The sequence below is a fragment of the Sceloporus undulatus genome, chromosome 5, assembly GCF_019175285.1.
Source record: "Sceloporus undulatus isolate JIND9_A2432 ecotype Alabama chromosome 5, SceUnd_v1.1, whole genome shotgun sequence".
NCBI classification, from domain to species: domain Eukaryota; kingdom Metazoa; phylum Chordata; class Lepidosauria; order Squamata; family Phrynosomatidae; genus Sceloporus; species Sceloporus undulatus.
The window spans coordinates 82,551,614-82,579,562 of NC_056526.1; the positions used below are offsets into that span (position 1 = coordinate 82,551,614).

Consider the following 27,949-nt stretch of genomic DNA (forward strand, 5'->3'; position numbering starts at 1 on the left):
GGAGCATGGCAGCAGGTGGGGGGCCCGAGGGAGCCCTCCCGGACTTCAGTCGCTATGTGGTGGCCCGGCCGATCTACAATGAGGTGAACTTCCAAGAGGAGAATGAAAGGAGACTGGTGGTGCCCAAAACACTCCGGGAACGAGTCCAGAAAACGTGCAGGTGAATGGCTGGCAGGCAACACCTTTCTGGTGAGAAAGGAGAGCCTCGTCCACAATGGAAAGAATCTTGCCTCAAATAGAGGTGGGCCATAGTAGGGGAACAGGAGCAATTTCACGGTGTAACACTAGCAATGTCACATTTTGTCCTTTGGCAGCTGTTCAAGAAGGAAAGCCATTCAGATAACCAAGACCTTCTTTCCTATTCTGGAGTGGCTGCCCAAGTACAGGGTCAAAGAATGGCTTCTCAGCGATGTAATATCTGGGGTCAGTACTGGACTTGTGGCTACTTTACAAGGTAAGTGAGATCCAAATATAGCTTTTTTTTTTTTAATCCTACTGATCTAGTTTTACAGAGGAAATAAATAAGACTATGTCATGGATATATAAAATATGTTTTACAGTTATGGGTCATTGCCACAGTATAAACAATGCATACTTTTTCATTAACACACTCCAGAAAGGTGAAAACACATGGACAGAAACATAAAAGATCCTTGTAGTGTCTTAAAGACTCACAAGTTTTATTCAGGGTATGTTTTCTTGAACACCAGCCATACTTTGTCAGGTGCAAAAACTGCAGCCCATTCATTGTACAATACATCTGATGAAGTGGACAAGGATACAAAAAAAGGTTGTGCCAAATAAACTTGTCAGTTTTTAAAGTGATTTCCTTTCAACAGACTAACATGGCTACTTGGCAACCACTTGGGCATTTCTTAGCCATTAAAGATTGCCCAGCTTTGTTGTTATTGTGCACCTTCAAGGCGTGTCTGACTTATGGCAACTCTAAGACAAACTTATCACAGGGTTTCCTTGGCAAGATTTGTTCAGAGGGGGCTTGCCATTGTTTTCTTTTGAGGCTGAGAGTGTGTGACTTGCCTAAGGTTATCCAGTGGGTTTCTACGGCCCAGTGGAGATTTGAACCTTGGTCTTCCAGAGTCCTAGACCAACTCTCAAACCAATACATCATGCTGGCTCTTATTGCCCATATTTAATTATTTGACTAATTTATTTTCATACTTGCAATCCTAAAGATGTTAGGATGGGGACTCAGTTCTCATTATGAATTAATCAAATCAGGCTGAAAATCTGACTATTCAGATTTCTATGTGTGAATAAACCTCAGATGTGAAACACAAATGTGAATTATCCATGTGTAGAAAGCTAAGTGTACTTTTAATTATTAATTACAGCTGAACGTCAACTCTTATAAAGTCATTAGGAGATTAATGAGTATTTTGATTTTGTATTTTTAGGCTTGGCATATGCATTACTCGTTGGAGTTCCAATTGGTTATGGCCTGTACTCTGCTTTTTTCCCTATCTTGACGTATTTCTTCTTGGGAACATCCCGACACATCTCAGTTGGTAATTGTATACTTTTCATTTTAACTAATATTAAGTTGTTTCTTGTAGCATGATTAGTATTTTTTGTGGTAGTTATTTCTGGAGACCCAGATAGCTCTAGTAGGTTTTTACATTGTTGTAGTCTTTTTGTGCAGCTCCCCTGTTTGTCTATATCTTTCCACAGAGAATGTCCCGAAATAGCCTGCATCCATAAACATATCTATATTTGACTGGTTCTTTTGGTAGTGCTAGAACTTTGGAACACTTACACAGTATCTGGTCCACTGCTATTCGGCCCAAAAATAATAGTAGGGTGCTACTATCTTTGAGTAACAACTATTACATATTGCCTGCATGACTCAGGTTTACAGACAGCTGGAGAAAGAGTGCAATCATTATAATAAGACAGCAAGGAAAATGGAATGCAGAAACTCGAGCTAACATCGGGTTCTGACAAGTATGGCAAAATGGAATTTAATTAATGTATCCTGTGAAGCTGTGATGTTTAACTCACAAGATGCTTTTTAAAAACAGTTATTTTATCATTAGCCATTTTAAGTAAATTGGGTTGAATGTAGATTTTACGCCCAGGCAGTTTTCCTTGCACCCTCTGCTCCTTGGTAGCCCCTCTAGTGCCACCGCCACCCACCCATGATCCCCCATGATCCCTTCCTATTCAACCCTCCTTATGTCAAAGTCTGACACATTCAATAGCACTGTCTGTGTAGTAACTTAATAGGGCTGGATGGGATCCACAGATGGGCAGCATGGGTAAATCTGCTTCCGCCAGTCCAGCTGCATGCATCTAAGTCTAGATTCAGCCTACAGTAATGTGTGCATTTTAAATGTGTACATACATACACACACATTTATATGCAATTCCTTTCAACAGGGCCTTTTCCTGTGGTCAGCTTAATGGTGGGCTCAGTAGTATTGGGCATGGCACCTGATGAAAATTTCCGTGTGGTTAGCAGCAACTTGACAGGACTGAACAAAACATTTATAGACACTGAATCCAGAGATGCACAGAGAGTACTGATTTCAAGTACTGTAACCTTTTTGGTGGGAATAATCCAGGTAAGGCAACTTGATAAAACTGTCTTGTTGTTTTATAATTTGTTATATAACTGAAAAAACTATAACACAAAGGAAGAAAACAGCGTCATAATAATCCATGTAATGCTCAAATAGAATTTAAAGTATACATTAGAACTAATGTTACTTGATTCATGTTCACAATGTTGCATAGTTCAGTAATTCCACTTATATATTCTTTTATGTTTGGAAAATATTATGTTTTTCTAGTATCCAACTGTGCTGGCCAAATGGCCGCAATAAAGTTATTATTATTATTAGTATCCGACTTGACCTGGATAGAACTAATCCTATAGTTCAGTCTAGAGTTGTATCTGGATCTCTGTCTGATCCATATTTGTTGGATGCACTTCATTTGTTGACGCCTAATGGCATGGACATGTTATTTGGAAACGAGCCGCCTACCATCTCTTTGCTTGGTTGATTTTATTTTTTAGATTTATTTCCCACATTTCACCCCAAAATATTATTCCTTAATAGCGTATAGCAAGACAGGGTTGACCAATTAGTTCCAGAACATGGTGAGTATTGTTTTAGAAGAGGGCACCCAGCCTGACAGCCTTATAAACTGATGGCTGTGATATTGCTTATAATGCCCCAAGGATAGTAATAGATATTGGTTGGTCACCACTATTCCCTTATGGACAAAGGCTTTCAGCTGTAGGCAATCCTAAAGGATGCTGATTAGAAGGATCAATTTCCATATGTTTTCAAGTATGGTGAATGGTTTATGTTAGGATGGTGACTGTATAGCTCTCTAATTATTCTGGATCATGGTTGATGGCAGCCTTCAGTGCCTTCAACCATAATATCCTTTCAAATTGGTTCTCTTGGCTGAGAGTGGGAGGCACTGTGCTTCAATAGCTGATTCTAGAAAGTAGTGCATGGTGGCTTCCATTCAGTCCTAGGCACAGAGCAGGGGTCTCCATCCTGCCTCCAACTTTTTAAATCTATATGGAGGGCATCAGAGTGTGGCCAGTGCGACTCTCCAAGAGCCCCAGTGTGCCCCTCAGCACATGCATGTCCTTTTGAAACTCCAGTTATAAAAATCTGACTTATGCCTTCTAGGGTTGCCAGGAGCCAATGCGGTGCAGTGGGTTTGAGCTTTGGACTATGACTCTGGAGACCAGGGTTTGACTTCCAGCTTGGCCATGGAAACCAACTAAGTGACCTTGGGCAAATCACACTGTCTCAGCCTCAGAGGAAAGCAATGGCAACCTCCTTTGATCAAATTTTGCCAAGGAAACCCTGTGATAGGTTTGCCTTATGGTTGCCATAAATTGGAAATGACTTGAAAGTACACATCAACAATAACAGGGTTGCAGGGGCCCGCATTTCACCTGCCGCTTTTTTTAGGGCCTAGGAGGCCTTTCTGGTCATTTGTAGTTGTTGTCTTGTGCCTTGAAGTCATTTTCCGACTTATGACAAATCTAAGGTGAATCTATCATGGGCTTTTTGTGGCAAGTTTCTATAGAGGGGGTTTGCCATTGCCATCCTCTGAAACTGAGAGAGTGTGACTTGCCCACACACATACACTTTGTTGGGAACTTGATAAGATACACAATGGTGAAATTTAAGTTGGTCCTGAGAGGCAAACAGAATACCAGGAAAAAAGACAATATTATCTGGCATCACTATGTGGTAAAAGGTCTCAGTTTTGAACTATTAAAAAGGTGTGCTTCAATAACTGTTCAAGAGATCACCTGATGCATCTTCTTTTTCCCCCAGCTGGTGTTTGGGGTATTCCAGATTGGCTTCATTGTGAGGTATCTTGCTGACCCGCTGGTTGGAGGTTTTACAACTGCAGCTGCATTCCAAGTGTTTGTTTCACAACTGAAAATAGTCTTAAATGTTCCAACTGCAAATTACAATGGAGTTCTTTCCATAATATATGTAAGTATGCTGTAAACTGAGAATTGTTATCTGACATTTAATCATTTAGCTTTCATTCTACCAGCTAATTCAACAATTTCATATAGAAAAGATCTATAGGAGATTATAGGACTACAGATTCCTAACTTTTGTACTGTATGCAATGCATGAAATCATATAGGGATGAAGACAATCTAGATGCTAATTATTCGGTCACTAATTACATACATTTAATATATAAAAATTATCCTAATCCAACCTGTAATGTACAGCAGTTGGAGAACATACAGCCTTCATGTAGTTGGCTGTCAATCTTAATATTGCTGGTCTATTGAGGAACAGAGGGGCCATGAAACAGATTATTGATCCATTAATATTTAATGTGTTGATAAATTATTTAGGGACCTATTAGAAAACTTCATTACACTCCATTGCTAATGGGGGTGGGGATTGGGGACTGTAGGTAGGCAGGAGAACCTAACCCCAATCAGCCCTTAATTATTTATCTCAATATATATGGACCAAGTTTTTGAGGTCCAATCTGCACTGGAGAAATAGCGTAGTTTGTCATCACTTTAACTGCCATGTCTTAGTGTTATGGAATTCTGGGAGTTTTGTGAAATATTTGGCCTTCTCTGTCAGAGAGCTCTGGTGCCACAACAAATGTACAAATCTCAGGATTCCACAGCACCAAGCTATGGCAGTTAAAGCAGTATCAAACTGCATTATTTTTGCAGTGCAGTTTAGACCCAAGGCAAATCCACCCTAGTCAATGAAATTATATATATATATATGTTGTTGTTGTTGTTGTTGTTGTTGTTAACTGGAGATTAAGAATGGTGAGTGAATGAAAGAACTAGAAACAATCCTAAAATGCAATGATATACAACTGAGCATGAAAGTTAGAATTATACAAGCCATTGTATTCCCTATTACCATGTATGGATGTGAGAGCTGGACAGTTAAGAAACAAGATAGGAACAAAATCAAATCATTTGAGATGTGGTGCTGGGGAAGAGTGCTGAGGATACTGTGGACAGCCAAAAAGACAAAACAATTGGCTCCTAGAACAGATCAAGCTAGAAATCTCCCTGGAAGCCAAAATTACAAAACTTAGGCTGTCACGCAACCCTTTTATATTAAAATAATATTTTTTCTGTTTTATTATTAATAAAGCTTTTTTAAAAAATAAAATAATAAATAATAAAACACAATGATGACAACAACAATACTACTTTTAAAACAAAACAAAAACCCTACGTGCAAATGCCTCTTTTGTATTTAAAAGATATAAATTGGAATCTTCAATGGCAGTTGCACAACCATGGCTGTTATATATTCACAATCCCTGCACATACAGAAGTTGCCACAATCAACAGGGTTCTGTTCACCTGTCAATCAGGAAGCAGTTGACTGATGTTCCCACCCCTCCCATGAAAGCAGTGTCAAACTGGTTTATTTCTGCAGTGCAGATACAGCCAAAGTCAGACAAAGCAAACAACCTACAACTTCAGATAATATGAATTGCCCCAAAGAAACTTAATTTTACATTAAATGAATTACATGTGTCTTTGTGTATCATTTTATATGTCATTGGAACCTGCAAGAAAATGTTGCAGCATGGAGTGCTCCTTTTCATTGTTCCAGCCAGCCAATCATGGCTTTTTTGGGGGGGATGCTCCATTTGGAGTGTCCAGATGTCCTGACCTCAATGGAAACAAGGCACCACAAAATAAAAGCTGAAAATACTCATAGATGCTATTTAGTCATTCTCAAAATGGAGGACAGTTTGGAACTCCTCCTGGATAGAAAGTGGAAATGTAGGGCATATCCTGGAAAAGGAGGATGACTCCATTCCATTTCTGAGTCCTGACTCATCCAACTAATTATCAGTCAGCAGTGTGTGGCCATTGAGCATGCCCAGTCTTCATTGGACTATTTGTTGAGCCACCCCCATGGATTTCCCCTAAATATTTTCCAACTTCTGTAAACCTTGGGGTTCCCCTAAACATTCTCCTAATTACCTCTTGTCAATAGCCCCATTTTATCTATAAAGTTATGATAACTCAGCACTCAAATTCACTATTAGAAAAAGAGGAACCCTTAACAATATTGCAGTGAAATGCTCCTATTTCAAGCAGGTAGCTGTGCCCCTTACAAGATATTCAATTCCCTTCCCTCTCCTTTATTTTACATTTCCATCTTCCCAACAATCAACTAGCATTCTGTGTCCACAGAGCATTGTCAATCTTCACTGAGGTGTTTGGGGATTCTCTGCCTTATAGACATCTTCCCTTAAAAACACTGTGCTTACAAATCTTGGGATTTCTCAAAACCTTTTTTGTGTGTGTGTGTGTGTGAATGGTTCTTTTTTTGGAATTCATAGCTGCAAAATTATTTATATGTTAAAGGTCTGAACATTGGAAAGCAATTGGTTGTTTATAAAATAAGGCCAAAACCCTCCCAAGTTAGCATACTGCAAATGTCTAAACAGGATTTGGTCCAAATCCCTTTTCCTGTTATTTGAGCCCAATGGTTCTGTTGTGCTTTCCTCACCTGTTGCCTGTTTTAGATTATTATTCATATACTTCCTGAATGCTGGTTAGGGATAGTTGAAGGGCACCAAGTTGGACTAGGCTAATCTATGTGACTGCAGTATAAACTCAATAAATGGGCAGAGATTACTTTCTGAGCTTATCTATATCAATATTTACGTATGTGTCTTTGAAAAGATCGTCTTTTCTATTTCTTTTATTTTCCCCTTTTAGACCCTTATAGAAATATTTCAAAATATTGGAATGACCAACATTGCTGATCTTATTGCTGGGCTGCTGACCATTTTCATCTGTATGGTGGTAAAAGAAATAAATGATAGATTCAGACACAAGATCCCTGTTCCTATTCCCATAGAAGTGATTGTGGTAAGCCAACAACTTTAAGCAACTCAAGGGAGCAAACTGGCAGAAGGACAATGCCTGTCTTCTGTATCCGTAGTGTTAATTATTTTTATTCCAGACAATAATAGCCACTGGCATTTCATATGGAGCTGATCTGGAGAAAAAATACAATGCAGGCATTGTTAAAAGTATTCCTAGTGGGTAAGTATTGATTGTTATGTATATGCTCTTAATTAAAATAAATGGATGAGCAGAGCCACATTTTAAGTTCTAATGCATGGTTCATAAAGCAATCCTAACAGGGGCTAGGAAGGAATGGGGTAGTAGATCCTTTGCAGCATCCCAAATAGTGTTGGCTTGTGCCAGCAAGGTTCAGATTTATCTGGAATCATTCAGCTTGATTCTCCAGTTGATTGTATTTACTGAAAGCAATGGGGAGAAATTAGTTATGTCAGCTCTAGATAGAGGTAGCTGACAGGTCTGGATCATGTCAGGGGCAATGGAGAAACCTGAGATCCCATGGATTCTAATATGACTTGTTTCTGCCACCACACACCCCAGAATGACTTATCCAAGGGCTTCATGCTAGCTGGTATTAATGAAAACCAAACAAGGGTTCTGCAGGTGGATCAGGAGCTTCCATGGCAGAATCTGCTTTGCTAGTAAGACCATTTGACTAATTATAGTTTATCTACATGAGCATTCGTGAGGGTGGGCAAAAACAGAACTAGTGTGGTATAGTGGTCTGAGCATTAGACAAGGACTCAGGAGATCAGGGTTTGAATCTCCGCTCAGTTATAGAAATCCCCTGGGTGACCTTGGGCAAATTTCACCCTCTCACCCTTAGAAGAAGGGTGCAACCCTTTGATTAAATCTTGCCAAGGAAACCCTATGATAAGGTCACTACAAGTTAGGTTTGACTTGAAAGCACATAACAACAACAATGTGTTGGAAAATGCCATTTGGCAGATTTGCCCAATGACTGTAAATGAGAGAACAGACCCAGATTCCATTCTGTCATGTATTTTCCTATACATATACAGTATGTACATAGTGTTGGCGTAATATTATGTATGAAGTAAGCCCGTTGGAGGCAGATTTGGCAGTTTGGGGGTGGGGATATTGCTATTGAGTGTTTTCATATAGGAGTCAACATATTTCCACACTGTGTTTTAGATGATATGGCAAACACATGCAGGTCAGGCTAGATAGGCCTGAGTGTTAGGTGAACAGTTAAAATCATGCTGCTCCTATTATAAAACAGTAAAGCATGTGCATTGTCTGGATTTTTTAAGGCAAAAAGTGACTATTGTCTTCCATTATCTCCCACTAAATTAAAAAATGGGATTTTCGCAATAACAAAAAATAAACACAGGGAGAAAGGCTACTGAATACACTTTTCACCTATATTGTGAAGAACGAACATGCTCTAAAAGAACAGAATAATAATTTGCTCAGAATGCCGATATCTATAGCATTTACTGAAAACATGCAAACTCATGTAAATTCATACTGTTCTTAAATTTCTTTTAAAGATTTCTGCCTCCTGCACCTCCAGATGTGAGCATGTTTGGAGACATGATAGCATCAGCCTTTTCCATTGCTATTGTTGCTTATGCAATAGCTGTGTCCGTAGGTAAAGTGTATGCAACCAAATATGACTATGCTATTGATGGAAACCAGGTATGTGTGACTAAGCTCTTTCTGAACAACAGTGGTGTAAATTAAATATTATATCTATGGAGACAAGCATGCATTATACTGCTTGTCAGCTGTCATATGAATGCTTGTATCTGAGGTCACATAGTTCATGTACTGAGACAGGAAAGAGTCAGTGTAGTCATTTGTTTCAAGCAAAAACTAAACCATTTCAAAGCAAGGGCACAACTAGACGTAAGAACAATCGTTTTATGCTGCCAGTAACAATAGTAAATAGACCTGTGTTGAGCCCTTCCTCTACCACTTCACTATTATTATTATTATTATTATTATTATTAACCTTTATTTATAAAGCGCTGTAAATTTACACAGCGCTGTACATACAATATATGAAGTTAAGGAAATATATTGCATGATACCATTTCTGTGAGTCTCATTTCCCAATTCTGTTTTATTGATTGGTTGCTGAGGGGATTATGTATCATATCATGTATTTCCCAAACTAAATAGTACAAGGACAGCAAGGAAACAAAAAGGGTGGCTGTTTTTGGAATCATCAATCCCAAATTTGTGTTTCATGTTTGTAAGAAAAGAAACAGTGAATATAACAAGCTAAGATTGCCAGGTACTGCTACAAGGGATTGTTCTTATAGTTAATACAATATTCTAAAATGCAATGTATTGTATGTGTAAAGCATTATGATTGTGTGTCTTACACACTAAACATTGCTTGCTTTCATAATTATGGTAATGTGACTGTAATATGTGGTGATGATCTGGTTGTGGAGGATGTTAGACCTAGAAATAGACTAGAACTACACAGGTTTCTAACAGTATTATTGTTGATGATAATGACGGAATGACAAGTAAGTGTAAACTGATGCTGGATAAAGAAGAAGCAATGAGTGAGTAAGGTTTTTGGGGAGAGAGGAATAAAGTAAACATTGCTCATTATTTTGAGAATAAGTAAGTACAGTTTGTTTTAATATGGTTTAATTTGGAGTGCATCCAAGAAGTCCTAGATTTTGTTCTTGTTCTTTCTAATTTTAAATGGCAGTTAAAATAAACTGGCCTAGGGAGCGGGTATAAAATGTGTCTGATAGTACTGAGATCCAACAGAAAATATTCTGGGATGAATAAAATGTGTATGGCTCTCCAAAATAAAATCAGAAAAGGCAGGAACAAAATCTGGGACTTTCTTGGACAATCGTGATGTGCTCCTAGTCTATTCTATGTATACTCTTAAAATAAAATTTGTTTCATAGGATTTTTTTTACTTGAGATCACATTCACTGCCCAGCCACAGTTCCTTCTTTTATTCAGCTTTAAAAATTTCTTGCAGAACTTCTCTGAGGAAATAGTATTTATTTATATGTAATATATAATTTACTTGTTGCATTTTTAATTTTTTTTATCACACCAATTTCTAATCTTCTAGGAGTTTATTGCCTTTGGGATCAGTAATCTTTTTTCAGGAGCTTTTTCATGTTTTGCTGCAACTACTGCTCTGTCTCGCACAGCAGTCCAGGAAAGCACTGGTGGAAAAACCCAGGTAACTCACTTAGCCAAGAATTAAAAGATCACTCATACAGCCTTTCTGTGAAATCTCCCTATAACCAATGTTGTTGCTGACATTTTGGGGCAAAAGGGCTCAAATCTAATTAGGTTATTTCTTGTTTGGCCTAAAATCTAACGAGTGAGAAACTTAAAAAGAGATAAAACTTCCTCACTAAGTACTATCACTTATCAGGCAGTAACAACTCCATTATTTGAATCTCTTAAGAAAGGATAGGCGTTACCTCTTTCCTATCACCCTTTTGGACTGCATTTTTAAACTCCCATATTGAGGAGGAAGATCCCTTATTATACACAACGAGATTTACAGATATATGAGATTGAGCTGTTAGTTCTGTTTAGTCTTCCCATGTTACGTACCTCTTTATTTACAACTGCAGTTTGACTGGATTAGAGTTCATATTTCCAGTACTAACATAAGGTCCAGTGGACATAACTGTTGCATTCATAGAGAACGGTTTTATTCCATCAGCCTGCCTATGGCTGCAATACCAGAGCCCTGCTGAACTCAACAAAACTTACTTCTTAGAAATGGGAAACCTAGTGTTAACAGTAACATATCAAATCAATTGTTAATGAGTTTTTTAAAAAATCAAATTCAATTACAATTAAATTGAAAGGGAGACTTTTAAGCATGTTCATTTTATGTTTGTCTTTATATTCACATTATATTTCTATACTAAAAGCCTTAGCAGAAAAAGGTGAAAAATCCTATCCTCTCATGCCTCTGTTTTCAGTTTGGAGAAAAGAAACAGCTGCATGCATTTTTGAAAACCCCATTTCTCATTCACTTGCAAAAAGCTCTTTCTCCCTCCCTTGTATTCCTATCCCCTCATCCTGCCATTTCCTTTAGTTTAATGATTTTCACATGGATTACAGCAAATGTCTCAGAATTAAGAACTTTGAAATTTAGTTTTCTGGAACAGATGAGAAGCCTCTGTCATTCAGTATAAAACAAAATAGGCCCTTCTGGATACAAAGAAGATCACCACTCTTCCAAGCTGCTGTTACTCCTTGTAACTGCATGTCCTTAAATTAGATTTTTTAAAAATCCAAGAAAACTAGGCTTTGATTTAAAAATTAACCGAGTAATGTAAAATTACTTGACTCTTAAGAATTTAATTCTGGAGAAACGTTAATAGGAATACACTATTCAGACTGAGTCAGTCACATTCATTAAGAAATAAATGTAATTAAATTGTCCTTTTTGTTATCAATTTTACATTTTAATCCATCATTTAGCTGATTTTAATGTGTTAGTCTCTGGTCCAAAATACACTGCAGAAATAATCCAGTTTGAGACCGCTTTAAGCGCCCTGTCTTAGTGCTAGGGAATCCTAAGAATTGTAGTTTATTGTAGCATCAGAGCTCTTTGATGGAGAAGGCTCAATATCTCATAAAGCTACAGTTCCCAGAATTCCCTAGCACTGAGCCATAAAAATTGAAGCAGTCTCAAACTGGATTATTTCTGCAGTGTTTATTGGACCTCTGTCAACATTACTTTTAAGAAGAAATGTATCTATCTATCTATCTATCTATTTATTTATTTTATTGATTAGCTGTCTTGGGTCCTATGAAGGATATCAAACAAACAAACAAACAAACAAAAATAATGTAAAAGTATGCTGCTGAAAAAAGATCAGTGTGAGGGATATGTAATCCTCCCAATACTATTGGACTGCAGCTCTCATTGCCCCAGCTGGCCAAGGCAATTACAAGGGAGGATAGAAGTTTCAAACATACATTGGATGATGGAGTGCACCAAAGAATTTCAGAAGAGAATCAGTCTGTGCTTTATAGATTATAGCAAAGCCTTTGATTCTGTAGATCCTGAAAAACTATGAATTGTTTTAAAAGATATGGATGCAACACAACATTTGGTTGCCCTGTTGCATAACCTCTACTAAGGCCAAGAGGTTACCATCAGGTTAGAAGATGGAGAAATAGAATTATTTCCAAATGACATGGGTTTCAGAAAACACTACAGAGACAGAATCTGCACTAGTTCTAACTAAAATCTGTCAATAAATATAGAAAACAAAATAATGCCCCACAGATTTTTGTGGACCATATATTCCAGTCCCCCAAAAAGGGATTGCAGTAACCACAGGCATATTGCATTAATCTCCCATGCAAACAAAGTGATGCTTACATTTATTTCTACAACAAATAATTTTAACATATATGAAATGAGAAATGCCAGATGTCCAACTGGGTTTGAAAAAGGAAGAGGCACCAGGGATCATATTGCAAAAATACAATGGATAATGTAGAACATCAAAGAATTTCAAAAGAAAATCAGCCTGTGCTTTTCAGATTATATCAGAGCCTTTGATTGTGTTGATCATGAAAAACTATGTATCGCTCTTAAAGGAATAGATGTGCCACAATATTTGACTGTCCTGATGTGTAACCTGTACTCAGGACAAGAGGCATCAGGATACAATACAGAGAAAAAGAATGGTTTCATCAGACAAGGCTGTATTTTATTAACCTGTTTGTTTAACTTGTATGTTGAATGTATCATACGTAAAGCTGGATTAGACTCAGGAGGCATAAAAATTGGAGGAAGGAACATCAACAATTTAAAATAGGCAGATGGCATCATACTACTAGCAGGAAATAGCAAAGATTTGGAAGAATTATTGAAGAAAGTCAAGGAAGAAAGTGCAAAGGCAGATTTACAGTTGAACAATAAGAAAGTAAAAACAGTGACCACCGACAACTTATATAACTTTAAAGTAGATAATGATGTCATGGAAATAGTTAAAGATTTTCTGTACCTTAGCTCAGTCATTAATGAGAATAGAAACTGCTGTCAAGAATTCAAAAGAAGACCAGGACTTGGAAGGGCAGTTGCAAAGGAAGTAGACAAGATCCTAACATGCCAAGATCTATTACTGAATACTGAAGTTAGCATTATCCATGCCACTGTATTTCCAGCTTTTATGTATGGTTGTGAAAGCTGGACTGTGGTGAAATCTGGTAGGAAGAAAGTCAACTCATTTGAAATGTGGTGCTGGAGAAGAGTTCTATGGATACTGTGGACAGCTAAAAAGACAAATGAATGCGTCCCAAAGCAAATCAAGCCTGAACTCTCCCTAGATGACTAAACTAGACTATTGTGCTTTGGCCATACCATGAAAAGACATGACTCACTAGAAAAGGCATTAATTTTTACTAAGGTAGAAGGTAGTAGGAAAAGAGGAAGACTACATTCCAGATAAGTAAACTCAAGAAATCTACAGCCCTGAGTGTGAAAGACCTGAGCAAGGCTGTTGATAACAGGGCATCTTGGAGGTCTCGCATTCATAGGGTCACCATAATCTGAGTCTGACTTGTTAGCTATTAACAAGACCGAAAACAACAAAGAAGAAGAAGTTACAACCCAACAGCTTCCAGAGAACCATGTCCCCTATTCCTGTTGCACACCATCACCTGATCCACACCAAAATAGCATGCATTGATCTATGAAATAAAATGTAGTTTTGAGAGATAATGACCCAGATGCCCCATTTGTAATATGCAAGCAATTGTCAGAGGATGGAAGAGAGAACAAAAGCAACCTCCTATGAACTGACTGAAAAGGTCAAAATCTACTGAGCCATGTTTGTAGAAAATCAAAATAGCACCCAAGGTGCACTGAATAATATGGGGAACAACCAACCAGAAAGTTATCATTGGCAAGCCTTGTTTAAATAAACTGGAGCTGTCTTAATTCATGTAAATAGGGCCTTCACAGGAAAACTTGCTGCATTGTGCCTCTTGGCTTATATCTGGCTATGCAGAGCTTGGAAAAATTACTCTTTTGGCACTATAACTCCAAGAATTCCCCAGCCACCATTATCTTTCCTGTTATTCTGGTACTCTTAACAGCAGCCAGAATCTCTAATTTGAAGTGGCTGTTTCTTTTCATGTCATGTAGGACTGCTTGCAGGGTCAAGCCTGGTTAGTATTTGGATGAGGGACTGCCAAAGAATACTAGGTGCTGTAAGCTATATTTCAGGGGAAGGCAATGGCAAACTACCTGTGACTATTCTTTGCCCAAGAAAATGCAATAGTTTCTCTATATGTAAAGAGTTAACTTGAAGGCACTTACACACACAGAGAGAGACATATCTATTGGAGCCTATTTTGTGTTTGCAGTAACCTATATGTCAGAGCTCTACATCAAGAGAGATTTTGAGGTAGTAATGTGAATGTTTTACTAAAAATTCAAAATCTGAGACCTCAAACCAATTGTTTATCTTGACTAGAATAGAGCTGTTCACTCAATGGAAGGCAAATATGTCCCAACTTACCAGATTCCTACTGGTTCATTAGATCTACTTCATACTGTCCAGTATTTCACAGATAAAAACTGGGACATATGAGGCCACATCAGAGTGGGAAGAAAAGGATATGGTCAGGAAACAAGAGGCAAAAGTTAGAAAAGAGGATGAACACAAAACTACAGTTTTAAGCATAGTAAACCTGGAATTTATGCACTGAGTTTAGGGCAAGACTGTATTTCCTCCTCTTCTTTTCTGCCTGCTGAGTTAATTCAGTGTAAATTATGTAGAAATTGAAATAAACTGAAGAGAAAGAATGAAAGTGGGAGAAGGAGAGAGAAACTGGAACAGTTTAAAGGCAGCTGAGAAAGTAGGGCAGCAGAAGATTAACTGGGGCTGTCCCTCCCAAACTGGGGCAGTTGGAGGGTATGCTACTCTAGTTGAGAGTAACAATTGTGTATTGTATAAGCTTACAACAGGGACAAGACCAAGTGTGGACCTGGGCTTTTGAAAGGAGTGCTCAGACCACATTAATACCTTCCTATTCAGTAATCATTGCCAAAAAAAAAAAAAAAAAAAAAAAAAAAAAAAAAAAAAAAAGGGGGGGGGGGACAATTGCAAGTAGGTAGACAGGTAGGTAGGAAACACATTCCTGGCTTTGATCTATAGTGCTCTATGTGACCAGGAGCCAGGATATATGTGACCTTGCCTGGAATTTGTAATCTGCAGAGGAGGTTCTGTTGTGTGTCCCACCACCTTGAGAATTTATATCAGTGGATATTGTATTGTATTATATTGTGTTATTGTGTTATAGGAGGGTTATTTTAAGAGAACTTTAATGGTTGGAATTTGTATGATTGTATGTAATTTTGTTGTGATCCCACCTCAATCTGTAGGCAGAGGCGGTAAATAGAAATAAATAATAATAATAATAATAATAATTATTATTATTATTATTATTATTATTATTATTATTATTATTATTACGAGACAGGGCATATTCTGTAGCAGCACCCAAATGTGGAAATGCCTCTCAAGGGAAATTGGACAGTATATCTTTGTTGTGTTTTCAACAGGCAGAGAATTAAAAAGCACATAAGAATATGCCCCAGCCACTTGAAAGCTAATTAAAATATCCACACATTTTTAAATTAACACTGTGCTACTTGGGTTTTATACAAGTTGCTTCTGATGAGTTTGTCTACACTGAAAATAGTCTAATGCAGGTTTTTAACTTTTCCCCTTTATTATCCAATACATCTCTTTTTCAGATTGCTGGAATTATTTCAGCTGCAATTGTACTCATTGCCATTGTTGCTTTAGGAAAACTGCTGGAACCTTTGCAAAAGGTACTGTTGTTATTGTTATCGTTGTTGTTTTTCACAGTACTGAGGTCACTTCATTTTTCACTGCCTACTTAGATTTCTTGCTCATAAAGAAAAAAAACCTCTTTTCTCTTCCTGTCTCTCTTCTCCCAAATGGGGTGACATACAAATATGCATACAGTACTTTGGAGCTTTCCTCCTTGAATAATGCAGTTTATGCCTCTTTCTCTGTTTGCAGTCTGTCTTGGCCGCTGTGGTTATTGCCAACTTGAAAGGGATGTTCATGCAAATATTTGATGTCCCTCGCTTGTGGAGGCAAAGCAAGGCAGATGCTGTGAGTTCTTTAATGTTTTTATTCATAAATCTGCAGATTATTGATATTTTAAATTAGCTCAACCCTATCATCTCCCTTTCATTTCATTTAATAAATAATAGATGAGATCCTCAGGTAACTGGGTGCGGGGAAGTAATCTGTTGTACTGAACAAGTTCAGCCATCTACAAGGCTATCATTATTGATTATTAGAGAAAGTTTCTGACCACTGAAGATCCAAGAAATAGAGGTGTCAAAAAGAGTTTCTTGTTGCTTTGTTGAAATGATGGACATATTCTGGCTTTTTCTAATGTGGCCTTCCAGTGTACTTGGCACTTATTTTGTTTGCAAAATGTGAAAGTTTAGGTGGACAGCTGATATGATTGTGGCGGTTTTAAAATTTAAAAATAACTGATTTTTTATTTTATATTTTAAATTTTAAAAAATTATTTAAAATTTTTATTTAAAAACAACACATATTAATAAATTTTAATTTTAACAACATGAAATAATGTACATGTAAATACATTTAGGTTGTGCTTATGATATTACAATTTAAAAGCATAGTTTTACTTTTTTAGTTGTTTATCTCACATCTATTGCCATTACATTCATTGAAATATGGGAATTATGATTTATAAGTAACATTAGTACAAAATACATTACTTTTGTATGGTGTGGGATGGGAGGACGTCAGTCGGGGGGGTGACACCATGAGTTACCACACTGGGTGACGCCGATTCTAGTGATGCCACTGCACCTCTTTGCACATTGAAAGTAGCATGCTAGGAAGATGGCTAGATTAGAATTCATTTTGCAACATGCTAGATTTGTACATGACGGGATTTTTCTGTTTTGTTTTTGTAGAAAAGGGCAGGTTCAGGCTTATCTTTGTCCTCAAGTGTGGGCCACTCCTCCATACAATCAGTGACAGCAATCTCAAATCCTCTTTTTTGTCCTATAAATGTCTTCTGTCAGAGGAGTTTATCACACTAGTGAGATCCTGTGGGAAAACAGGAGTTAAACACGATATAATGTGAAGATAACCCAGAAATGCCCAAAGTTTATCACACAACGTCACAATTAACATGAAATAATGTAAAATTAATCTGCAGTTAAAACAGAGGAAACCAGCAGCTTTTTAAATTGGGAACAAACCAATTTTAAAAAGCTACTGGTTTCCTCCACTCTAACTGCAGATTAACTTCACATTATTTTGTTTTAGCAGCAATTAGTGCGATAAACTTTCCAAATTAGCAAGTTCTTTTTAAATTTGAATTTAACTGAACTCTCATTTAACTCCCATTTTCTTGTGGGATCTCGCTAGTGTGATAAAGCTCAGTCTGGATAGGGCCTCCCCGCAAACAAGTTTGAAAGAGGAGAAAGTAGTGTTACTACCACCACTTTGAAATAACATTTCTTCTTACTTTGAGGGGTAATGGTGTGGGACAGTGATATTAATTTTGAACAGTGGTGTAACTGCCTTTAAACTTGTTGGATTTTTAGTGAGATAAATAATTATTTGTTACTTATAAAATGTTGGGAGACATTGGGGAGGTTTGGGGGTTTTGCTTGCCATTTTTCAACTTTAAGTATATTTTTATACTATAATAACCATAGTAATAAAACAATATGCTTGTTGTGTTGGTTACCTCTAACAATGGGAAGAGCCATGTGCATGATTAATAGAAGAGGAAAGGCAGTCTCAAGAGGGCTGGGGGCAACCATCTGACCATTCCTCCTGGTTCTGCCAAGCCTATGAAAGAGATTTTAATCATAGGCAGATCTGCTGCTGTAAGGAGCAGTACACCTCAGTCAGGCACATGTTTACCATCTCAGTAGGAATAAGGCTACATTCTGTGAGACCCATCAAACAGTTTCTCCTTTTCTTGTTACTCATTTTCCAGATGATCTGGGTATTCACATGTATAGCATCCATTATCCTTGGACTGGATTTGGGATTACTTGCTGGACTGGTGTTTGCGTTGCTAACTGTTGTATTGAGGGTTCAATTGTAAGTATCACAGACACAAGTCAGTTTCTGAATTTTTACATGCCAGTAAAATACATAAATAAAATTAAAGGATTCACTCAAGGTTTTAGGGTTCTCCTATTATATGAACATGCAGAGCCACAATTACTTCATGACCGCATCAGCCTGTAATTATATCCATTATGAGTCATTCAAGCCAATAAACCATGCTGGCTTTGGATAAAATGAGACCACCACATTTTAAAACACTTAAAATCACAATAAACTAATATTGAGAGCCAGAGTATAATAATGAGTACTAGACTCACCCCTGATTGTGATCAGTATAATCAGTTTTGTGGTTAATATTTAAACATAACTAGTCCAATAGTTGTTCTGGGGATTCCTTGCTATCACAAGAGAGAGAGAGAGAGAGAGAGAGAGAGAATAATGTTGAAGCATCAGATGTTTCTCTGATGTTTCTATTGTATCATATATAGGCATTCCACTTCTCAGTTTAAAATGAAAAACATAAGGCTTCTTCAGCTAGGCCAGCTCTGACATGTTCACAATGGAATTGTACAGGTGTTCAGTTGAATCACAGTCATCCCTCTGTTTCTTTGGAAAGATTTATATGGGTTAATCCATTTGGACCTTAGAATTGCATCTCCCCCCCCCCCCATATTTACCAGAGCTTAGAAACAGTACTTTTATGAACTACATGCTCTGATGCTTAGATACAGACATACGTTACGTACACATTTCTTCCATTTATTTACATACAGAAAAGTAATGTGCCAGAAATAAAGATGTTCAGCCTGACATCCTACTTTTTTATGAGGCAGAATTCTAGTCTGGAAGGGAACAAGACAGTCTAGGGAAAACTTTATTCATTGATTCTGTTATGTGCATAAACTAATACACTGAGATGAAAAAGGGTCAAGGAACGAATGGATGATTCTCCCTGCTTTGTATGTATGACTTATATCATAAATACAGAAGGCAAAAGTTAACCTTTAATGCTGAGGTATTTCAAATATCTTTTCTCATGGCTGACCACAAGATAAGCGAATGCGGTGGGCCACAAAGAACAAGCAACTTAGATTAGTGGTCCTCCAATCAAGCAAGTTTAAGGACCATTCTGCTTCTGAATTAATCTCTTGACAATTAGCACAATAGAAACCAATTAGCCTTCTCTGTTCTTTATTATCTGGTTCACAGGTCGTAAGATTAATCACAGCTCAGCTAACACTGGCTTGTAACAAATTGTTCTGTATAATTTAAGATTGTACTTGTACTTTAACCAATTATGTCCTTTTGGTTTTTTTGCCAGTCCCTCCTGGGGTAGCCTTGGCAGCATTCCTGGGACAGACCTATATAAAAGCATCAAAGAATACAAACATGTAAGACTTTACAACAAGTTAATATTTCACACAAACACACACACAGAGTATTGCATTAAGGTTTCATCCAAAGTTGGCTGAAATGCATTTGAAGGGCAAAATTGTCTATAGGCTAATTTCTTAGTTTTTTACAACGGTCACAAAGAAGACATTTTGGCCAGAGTGGAATTAACTGCAGCATGAAGCATGCCACAGTGCTATGATTTTTTTAGTTTCTGTTATAAGAACCCATTATTGAAGTAGCTACAATTAATTCATTAGCTACAATTAATTCATTTCTACATGCCTTTGCTGCATCAGTAAATGCATTCTGAAAGAATTGCTATTCTGAGTCTCTGTCATGTGAATTCTATGAGATAAATGACAATAGCTTTTCTGACTGTGTTATACCTCACCCTGTATTTAATCTTAGAGTGAGAGGAAGGTAACTGTTTTAAGTATATAACTGAAATGGGAGACTTGTGGACATAAGAGCTGTCAGGGAAGACATCAAGTGAAAAAGATTTGTGTATCAATCAGGGTGGCTAAACAGGATCAAGATGGGAAGAGAGCTGGTTTAGCAATCCATAATAGACAGAATGGCAAGAACATCCACAAAATTCATGCTTATTTCAACTGAAAATGATTTTCACAATAGGTTACTGAACCAGAAGGAGTGAAGATTCTCAGATTTTCAAGTCCTATTTTTTATGCTAACATTGATGGCTTGAGAAGCAGTCTCAAATCAACTGTGAGTAATTTATGATATTTCAGAATATTTGTGGTTTATACTATCTACAATCTACAATAGTGTGCAACCCCCAGGCACAGGAGGCAGTGAAGTCTGCCAAATGTGCTTCTCACCAGTCCCTGGATGGGAAATTGCCTGAGAACTCCATCTATGCATCCTTGAATTCCATGATGGAAGAAAGAATATGATTACAGTATTATAAATAAATGACAGTGGACTCAATCCCATTGATATTAACTGACTATGGCCAGTATGTTTCTTCTTGCAGAAACCTGGAAAACCAATAGTAGAATACCTTTTTTCAAATCTATTATCTGCAGGTTGGATTTGATGCCATGCGGGTCTATAACAAAAGGCTTAAAGCTCTGCGAAAGATACAAAAACTGATCAAGAAGGGAAAATTAAGGGCAACAAAGGTAATGTATCAGTTTCCCGTTTCTATTCTACTCACCTTTGAGAAACACTTTTATTTCAATACATACTGTATACATGAGATCCACATCTAATTTTATTTTCTTTTACAATGAAGTATGTAGCAATATATTACTACTGCTTGTAGCATACAGAAAATCTGATCAGGAAGTGACAAATCAGAATTTTGTACATGTCTGTAGTGTACTATATGGTTAGGATAATATATATACTAGCATTTTTCATTGCTTGTATTAAAAAGTAGTGCTGTAAGAGGAAGATTATCTGTCTGTGACAGTCAAAGAGATTTTCTGAAGGAAAACTTTATATCACACATATTTGTGTGAGCTTCATCTTCCTTTCAAGACAAGATAGAGTTTGGACAGAAGAGCCAGAAAGAAGTCTTTGCAAGGGCTGGAAAAGTTGGAAGGAGATAATATAGTAAGCATGGAGCAACTGGTTCCGAAAACTCATATTAACTGCAGAGAGTGCATAAGGAAACATTGGATAACTGCTTATGCAAGCTCATAAAACTTACACTCAGTGTAATTTGAGGCCCCGATCCCTTTTCTTTCTGCCTAATAGAATTAAATATATTACAGTAAATGTATTTCTTATATGCACTTCATATATTTATATTTTCTGTGCTATGTGCCTAAATTGCACTATTAGACAACTGAACAATTGGCCTTAATCTTATTTCTAATGAAGTTAGTGCGTGTGAAATCAGGGCACAGATAAAATATGAAAGGTTAGTTTCCAGAAAGCTTATTAAAAACATTTTATCATCAGAAAAAATTCACAACTTTATTTCTTGGTTAATAACTAATAAACTGAATATATTATGTCTATGTTCTGATTAGAATGGTATCATCAGTGATTTTGGTACTACCAATGAAGCTTTTGAACCTGATGAGGACCCAGAAGATCCTACTGATTTTGACATTCCAACTAAGGAAGTAGAAATCCAAGTGGACTGGAATTCAGAACTCCCAGTCAAAGTCAATGTCCCCAAAGTGCCTCTTCACAGTTTAATTTTTGATTTTGGAGCGGTATCCTTTTTGGATGTAGTAGCAGTGAGAGTAATAAAAACGGTAAGCCTATTTCACCATAGCCATAGTGAGAACAAATCTAGCCAGCATTTATGGAATCCTGTAATTGATGGACAACAAAAGCATGCATGCACTTCAGTCAAAATATATAGTAAACATTGAAATGCCTTTCTATTAGCACTCTGAAATGGAAGTTATGGTACATGTAATATTCTTCATGTAAGCAGTAAATTAATGTGCTATTTCTCTCTTGTTAATACAGTTTGCTCTTCTTATCCATGGATTTTTTATCCACGGATTCAAGCATCCACATCTTGAGAATATTCCAAAAAAGTATAAATTCCAATTAGCAAACCTTGATTTTTCATTTTATATAAGGGACATTATTTTATTATGCCATTGTATTTAATGAGACTTGAGCATCCACAGATTTTGTTATTCACGGGGGGTGCTGGAACCAAACCCCATTGCACAACAAGGTTCCACTGTACCATTAAAGCTGACTAGGGACATGATAAGGGGTATAGGAGTTTAATCTGGATTGCAATTCTCTTCCATGGTTTTCATTGACATTGGAGATCAAACCTCCATTTGCAGCAGTGGAACCTTTTCTTCCCAACTGCAGGTGTTTGACTGGGATTGAGACTGCAGGGAGGGTCAGGGAAATGGAAGACTAAATCCTTCTAAAATGGTGGTTCACATTTTTTTTTTACCCTTGTGACTCCCCTTTACATCTACTTTGGGACATCATGCCTCTCCCAACTTAGTATATGAATAAAAATACTTTGTTTGTTTAGAGTACAGATTCTCATTCACATGTCCATGTATATTCATATTTTAACATTTTATAAGGAAATAGCTCTCCTTATCCTCCTTCTCATCCTTTCCAAGGCAGAGGTTCCAAACACCCCTCTTGCATTTCACTCCCCCCTTCCAGGAGAAAAAAACTGAGAAGAAGAGGAAAAGGAGAGGGGATCAGAGCCTTATTTTGCCCCCCCCCCTTGAGCCACTCTCATGCCCCCCAGGTGTCCTGCCCCACAGTTTGAGAGTCTAACATTAATAGCGGCATGTCTAGCATGTCCCCTGCCAAAAAATCTGCATTAGTTCTCTAGGTTAATTTTGAGTTGCCCAAAGTGGCTTCCTATACATCCTAGAGAGTATGAGGGACAATTTTGCAATTTTTTTGCTTCTTAGGCAAAAAATACCATTTTAGCTCTAGGAAAGTTCTTTTTTCAAACAAGAAGTGAACTGAATATCTAGAGTAATCCATACCCTCTATTTCAACCAGAATAGACATTTATTCATGATTAAAGCAAAGCCAGTATATTTATATTTAGTATTTTTATATTTCCTATTTACGTTAATTTAAATCATACATTTAGACAGGATTTTACACTAGGTTTAAATTCAGCAAAATGGATGTAGTGACTTCAGTAATATAATTTACATTTGAAAAAAATTAAAAATTAAAAAGGGTAGGTAGGTTAAGAATACATTTCAGATAAACCCAATTCTTTTCTTTTCAGATCCTCAAGGAGTTTGAGAGGATTGATGTGAAAGTATACATTGCATCGCACCTAGGTAAATATATATCTACCCCTAATGGACAACAGATCACATTCAGAACTGAAGAGAAAGTGCATGGGAGAAAGTGGAGTACAAACCAAATCCTTAGTGTGGACATTCTTGTTATGTCCAGTTAAAAAGATTTTCAGGTTGCTTTTACCATTCATGGAATAGAAACATAACCATCTTCCACATGTATTACTAACAATAAACTAGATTTAATAACATTAAAAACATTAACAAACTGGCTGGTCCAACAAGAGGCCATAGGGGAAAGGGAATATTTATGGGAGGGAGTCATGGCTGGACAGGTGCGTGCTGTGCCAATGTGTCACTGGGCACATTGATGAGCCGTATGGGCAGTCAATGGATCATGCAGTTGAGCAAATGGCCATGTGGGCCATCCAGTGGGCTGCCATTTGGGCAGGACAAGGAAGACGATTGGCTGCTACTGATGGCGCATCCATACACTCATGTATGTGTTTGCAGCAGAACAGAAAAAATAATGGCACAGTACAGCTGCGATTGCTTCGTTATGGCAGGTCTGTCCAAGCAGCGGGAAGGGAATGGTGTGGACCATGTGTCAATTGTTGGCCCACTGTGGGAGCTGGCAGTACAGTGGGTTCTCAGTGTGACTTGGGAAATCCCGGGGTGAGCCAGCTTTTCTCCTCCGTCTGCTTTTGGCCTTAATAAACTGTAGTGTGTCTGTGTGCATATTGTTTTTGCTATTTTTAAAATGTTGCTTTATTTCCCCCCTCTTCAGACCACATTATCAAAACACTGGAACACTGTGCCTTTTTTGATGATAATATTAAAAAAGAAATGTTTTTCCTGACTGTCCATGATGCTGTACTCCACATACAGAATCAGATCATGCACAGAGACATCCAGGACCCTATATTTGAAAAGGTAGGGACACAAATATTGTTTTGTTTTTATTCACTTGCTTATAACAGCTTGAAGCCTAACTTCTACCCCACTTAGTAGTTTCATTTACTGAACAATGCTTTCTCAAGCCCTCCTTCCTAGTGCATCCTACTCACTGATTTCTTTAGACTGGAGGATTCTTTGTGACAGTGTAGGATCTGGACCAGGATCTGGCAGTAGGAAAAGTAAATTGGCAGTAATAAAAATCATGCAACCTTGTTTGTAGAAAGTTATAAAGTTGTACATCTTCTGAAGATGGAAACACACACAGAGCCTCCATCAGTACTAAAATTTTCTTTTTAGATGCCTGATAAGTAATTACAATTTATAATTTTGACACACCTTTTGTCACATTTTCTAATCTGTGGCCTAAATCCAATTGGTAGTTTTAGCTGCAAGTAGATTCACTGAATTTTGAAACACTGAAACATATCCCTTTGCTTCAGTGGGGCTACTGTAGTTGGGATTAGCAATAAGATTTATGGCTATATATTTATCCATATATATATCATATCAACAGTTATTTAATTAATATTTAGAATGAGTAACAGTAGAGTTGAAAGTATCATTGGTTTTATTTGGATTAGAATATCTATCCATATATATCATATATCAACAGTTATTTAATTAATATTTAGAATGAGTAACAGTAGAGTTGCAATTAAAAACAACTCAATAATTACACTTGGCTCTTTAACAATACATTATCAACTACTGCAGTATGGTACACTTTCTGTATACAGAATTATAACAATGTTTAACCATTTTGTTCAGATTTCACTGATGCAGGAGTCAAAGGAACCAATGGAATTAATAGAAACACCCCATCATGAAGAACTTGATGTTCAGGAAGAGGTATGGTTTACCATATAAACTCAACTATAAGTTGACCTCATGCATAAGTTCAGGACAGGTTTTAGGGCCAAAATTATGGATTTTGATATGACCCATGGATAAGTCAAGGGTAAAACATAGGGGCATGTAACCAAAGGTGTAAAGGATGAAGCAAGGGAAAATGATGCCAGAGAGTTTAGAAAACTATGGTAGACATAACTGTTTGTGCTCACCCTAAAGGCTGGATGGATGAGGAGAGAACTACAGTAAACGGTGGCTTTGTGATGGTTGGGGCAGGTGACCAAGCACAAACGGTCTAAAAAAATGCACACGTCAAAAAGAATGAAGTGGTGACTGAATGCTAGTAATGATTATAGCCTTCAATTTTAATTTGATAATTTTGCCTGATTTTAACTCAGAAAAGTTGACATACACAACTGTCTTATTCAAATCCTTTAAACCCCAGTTCCTCTCAGCACTCATTTGAGGGAAAGTACCTAAGAGCTGCCACCACTGTCATTTTCCCAGGCATTCAAAAAGGTCAAAGTGGTGCAGAGAGTAGAGAGGGTCAATGCTTCTTTTAGGGACTCTTGGGACAGGCTAAGGCCTGGTACAGACTGGTGCTATGTGCCGACCTGGGGCTGATTTTAGGGCTTGGAAGAGTGGAGTGTCCGCACGCTCCCGGGCCCTACCACGCTGTCCAAGCGCCATCATGGCTTGCCCCCATCCACACGGGGGCCACCATGTTGATGTATGCACGGTGCAGCATCCAAACGGTGTCGTTCAGCACGTACATCATCAGTGTGAGCATGGTCTCCAATGGCAAGTTATTTTTATGCCTCATGGAGGCCGCATCGTTTGGTTGCTGAGGCCTCTGTTTGGGGCAGAAAGGGGTGGCGTCTCACTGCCACTTTCTCCCCATCTGTCGAGCCTTTAAGGTCTCACTTTTTATAACTCTACTCAGAGAAGGGGATGATTCCTTTTTTGATAAGAGTTAAAGTGAAGCAGTTATATTTATCCATGGATAAGTTGACCCATTTTTTTTTTTGGGTCAATTTCTTGACTAAAATGTCTAGACTTATACATGAGTATACACTGTAATTTTGTTTAAAATACCTAAATTTTAAATTCTTTTTTTAAAATTATATAAAATGTACAAGGTTTAATTTGCAAACAGACTGGATAACCTTGAATGATTTCCCACTTCACAGAAATGCATTACTCAAATACGAAATTTTGATATAGGGAAATTGCTCCTGCCTTACACTGTCTCTCAGATAGCCCATTTTTTCTCAGTGGGTCAACATATTCCAGTAACTTCTATGAATCATCTGCTGAAGTAATTCCAGGCTTATCTACAAACCACAGACTTTAAAAAGGTTTAATAGGATCTCTAACAACACAGCAGCACTTTCATCAGAGTAAACTCAATAGGATTTTCTGGGGGAAATCATACCAATTGATACATTATTTATATGTGGTTCTAATAGGGGTGTACTTTTATCAAAACATGCTATCTTGACTGTATAAAGACATAATTGCAAAGATTTTGAAATAAAGAGTTTTAATTTCAGAAATAATTTTTTTCATTTCTTTTAAAACTTTCTTTTACTAGGCCATGCGAAGGCTTGCTTCATGAGGAAAGGCTACTGAAATTATCACATTTGTGAACTCTGTGGCAAACATACGCTATTTGAAGCAGTTTTACTTTCCACCAGAAAGAAACATTTAACTTATACTACAGATGTGTCTGATGCTAATTTCTCTGTTTGCATATTATGTCTGATTAAAATTATTTAATAAACCTGCTCAAAAATCAAAACCCGGCAAATCAAACCTGGCAAAATGGAAAGCAATTTCATCATAACTACAGCAGAAATGCGGATTAGCTTCTGAAGAAGGAGACATGTGTAACTGTCTTTCTCACTCAGTGTTACTTTCACATATATAACCAGCAAGTAAGTAAAGAGGAAGAAAGAGAGAGAAGAAAAGAAAAAAAAGAATGAACTTGTTACGACTTGCAAGGATAATCTAGACTCTTTGTACACTGCCAACGCGAATGTGACTTCTTTATTTCTCAGGGGTACCTCTAGGTGCTACTGCCAGAAGGGCAACACTATTTATGACTAATAGGAATGCAATACTTTATACAGAAAGAAACTATATTCTTCAGTGAAAAAACAATATCTTGACATTGTGAACATAAAAATATTGATAAAATATATGAATGGTATTTATATTAACTATAAATACATCCATAAAATCAATTATTGCACACCAAACCCATTGCTTTCTTGGAAGATCTGACATTTGTGTACCTGATAAAGACTATTAGTCTTACTAGTGCCTTATTATATATATAAAAAAGATATCATGGGTATTTGGGTAGATTCATTAACAGAATGAATGTCGAGGGGATACTGTTTGTATGTTTCTCCATAACTTCACAATATCAGTTTTATAAAATAAAGATTTGCAAAATGAAGTTTGCCAAAATTCTTTATATTTCTAATCTTTCATTTTCATCTAAGAATTTATTTTGT

General features: G+C 37.2%; 1 protein-coding gene across 1 annotated transcript; it reads left to right on the plus strand.

Moving 5' to 3' along the window:
• Positions 1 to 27,848, plus strand: SLC26A4 (solute carrier family 26 member 4). Its single transcript, XM_042468679.1, has 20 exons — positions 1 to 160; positions 315 to 454; positions 1,416 to 1,526; positions 2,398 to 2,582; positions 4,329 to 4,493; positions 7,241 to 7,393; positions 7,488 to 7,570; positions 8,905 to 9,052; positions 10,467 to 10,580; positions 16,146 to 16,223; positions 16,438 to 16,533; positions 18,419 to 18,525; positions 19,817 to 19,886; positions 20,524 to 20,616; positions 20,937 to 21,032; positions 21,891 to 22,121; positions 23,606 to 23,660; positions 24,409 to 24,554; positions 25,347 to 25,427; positions 27,022 to 27,848. Exons 1-20 carry the CDS (start codon positions 6 to 8, stop codon positions 27,043 to 27,045), a joined length of 2,331 nt encoding a protein of 776 aa, XP_042324613.1. The 5' UTR covers positions 1 to 5; the 3' UTR covers positions 27,046 to 27,848.
• The last annotated feature ends 101 nt before the right edge of the window (positions 27,849 to 27,949 follow it).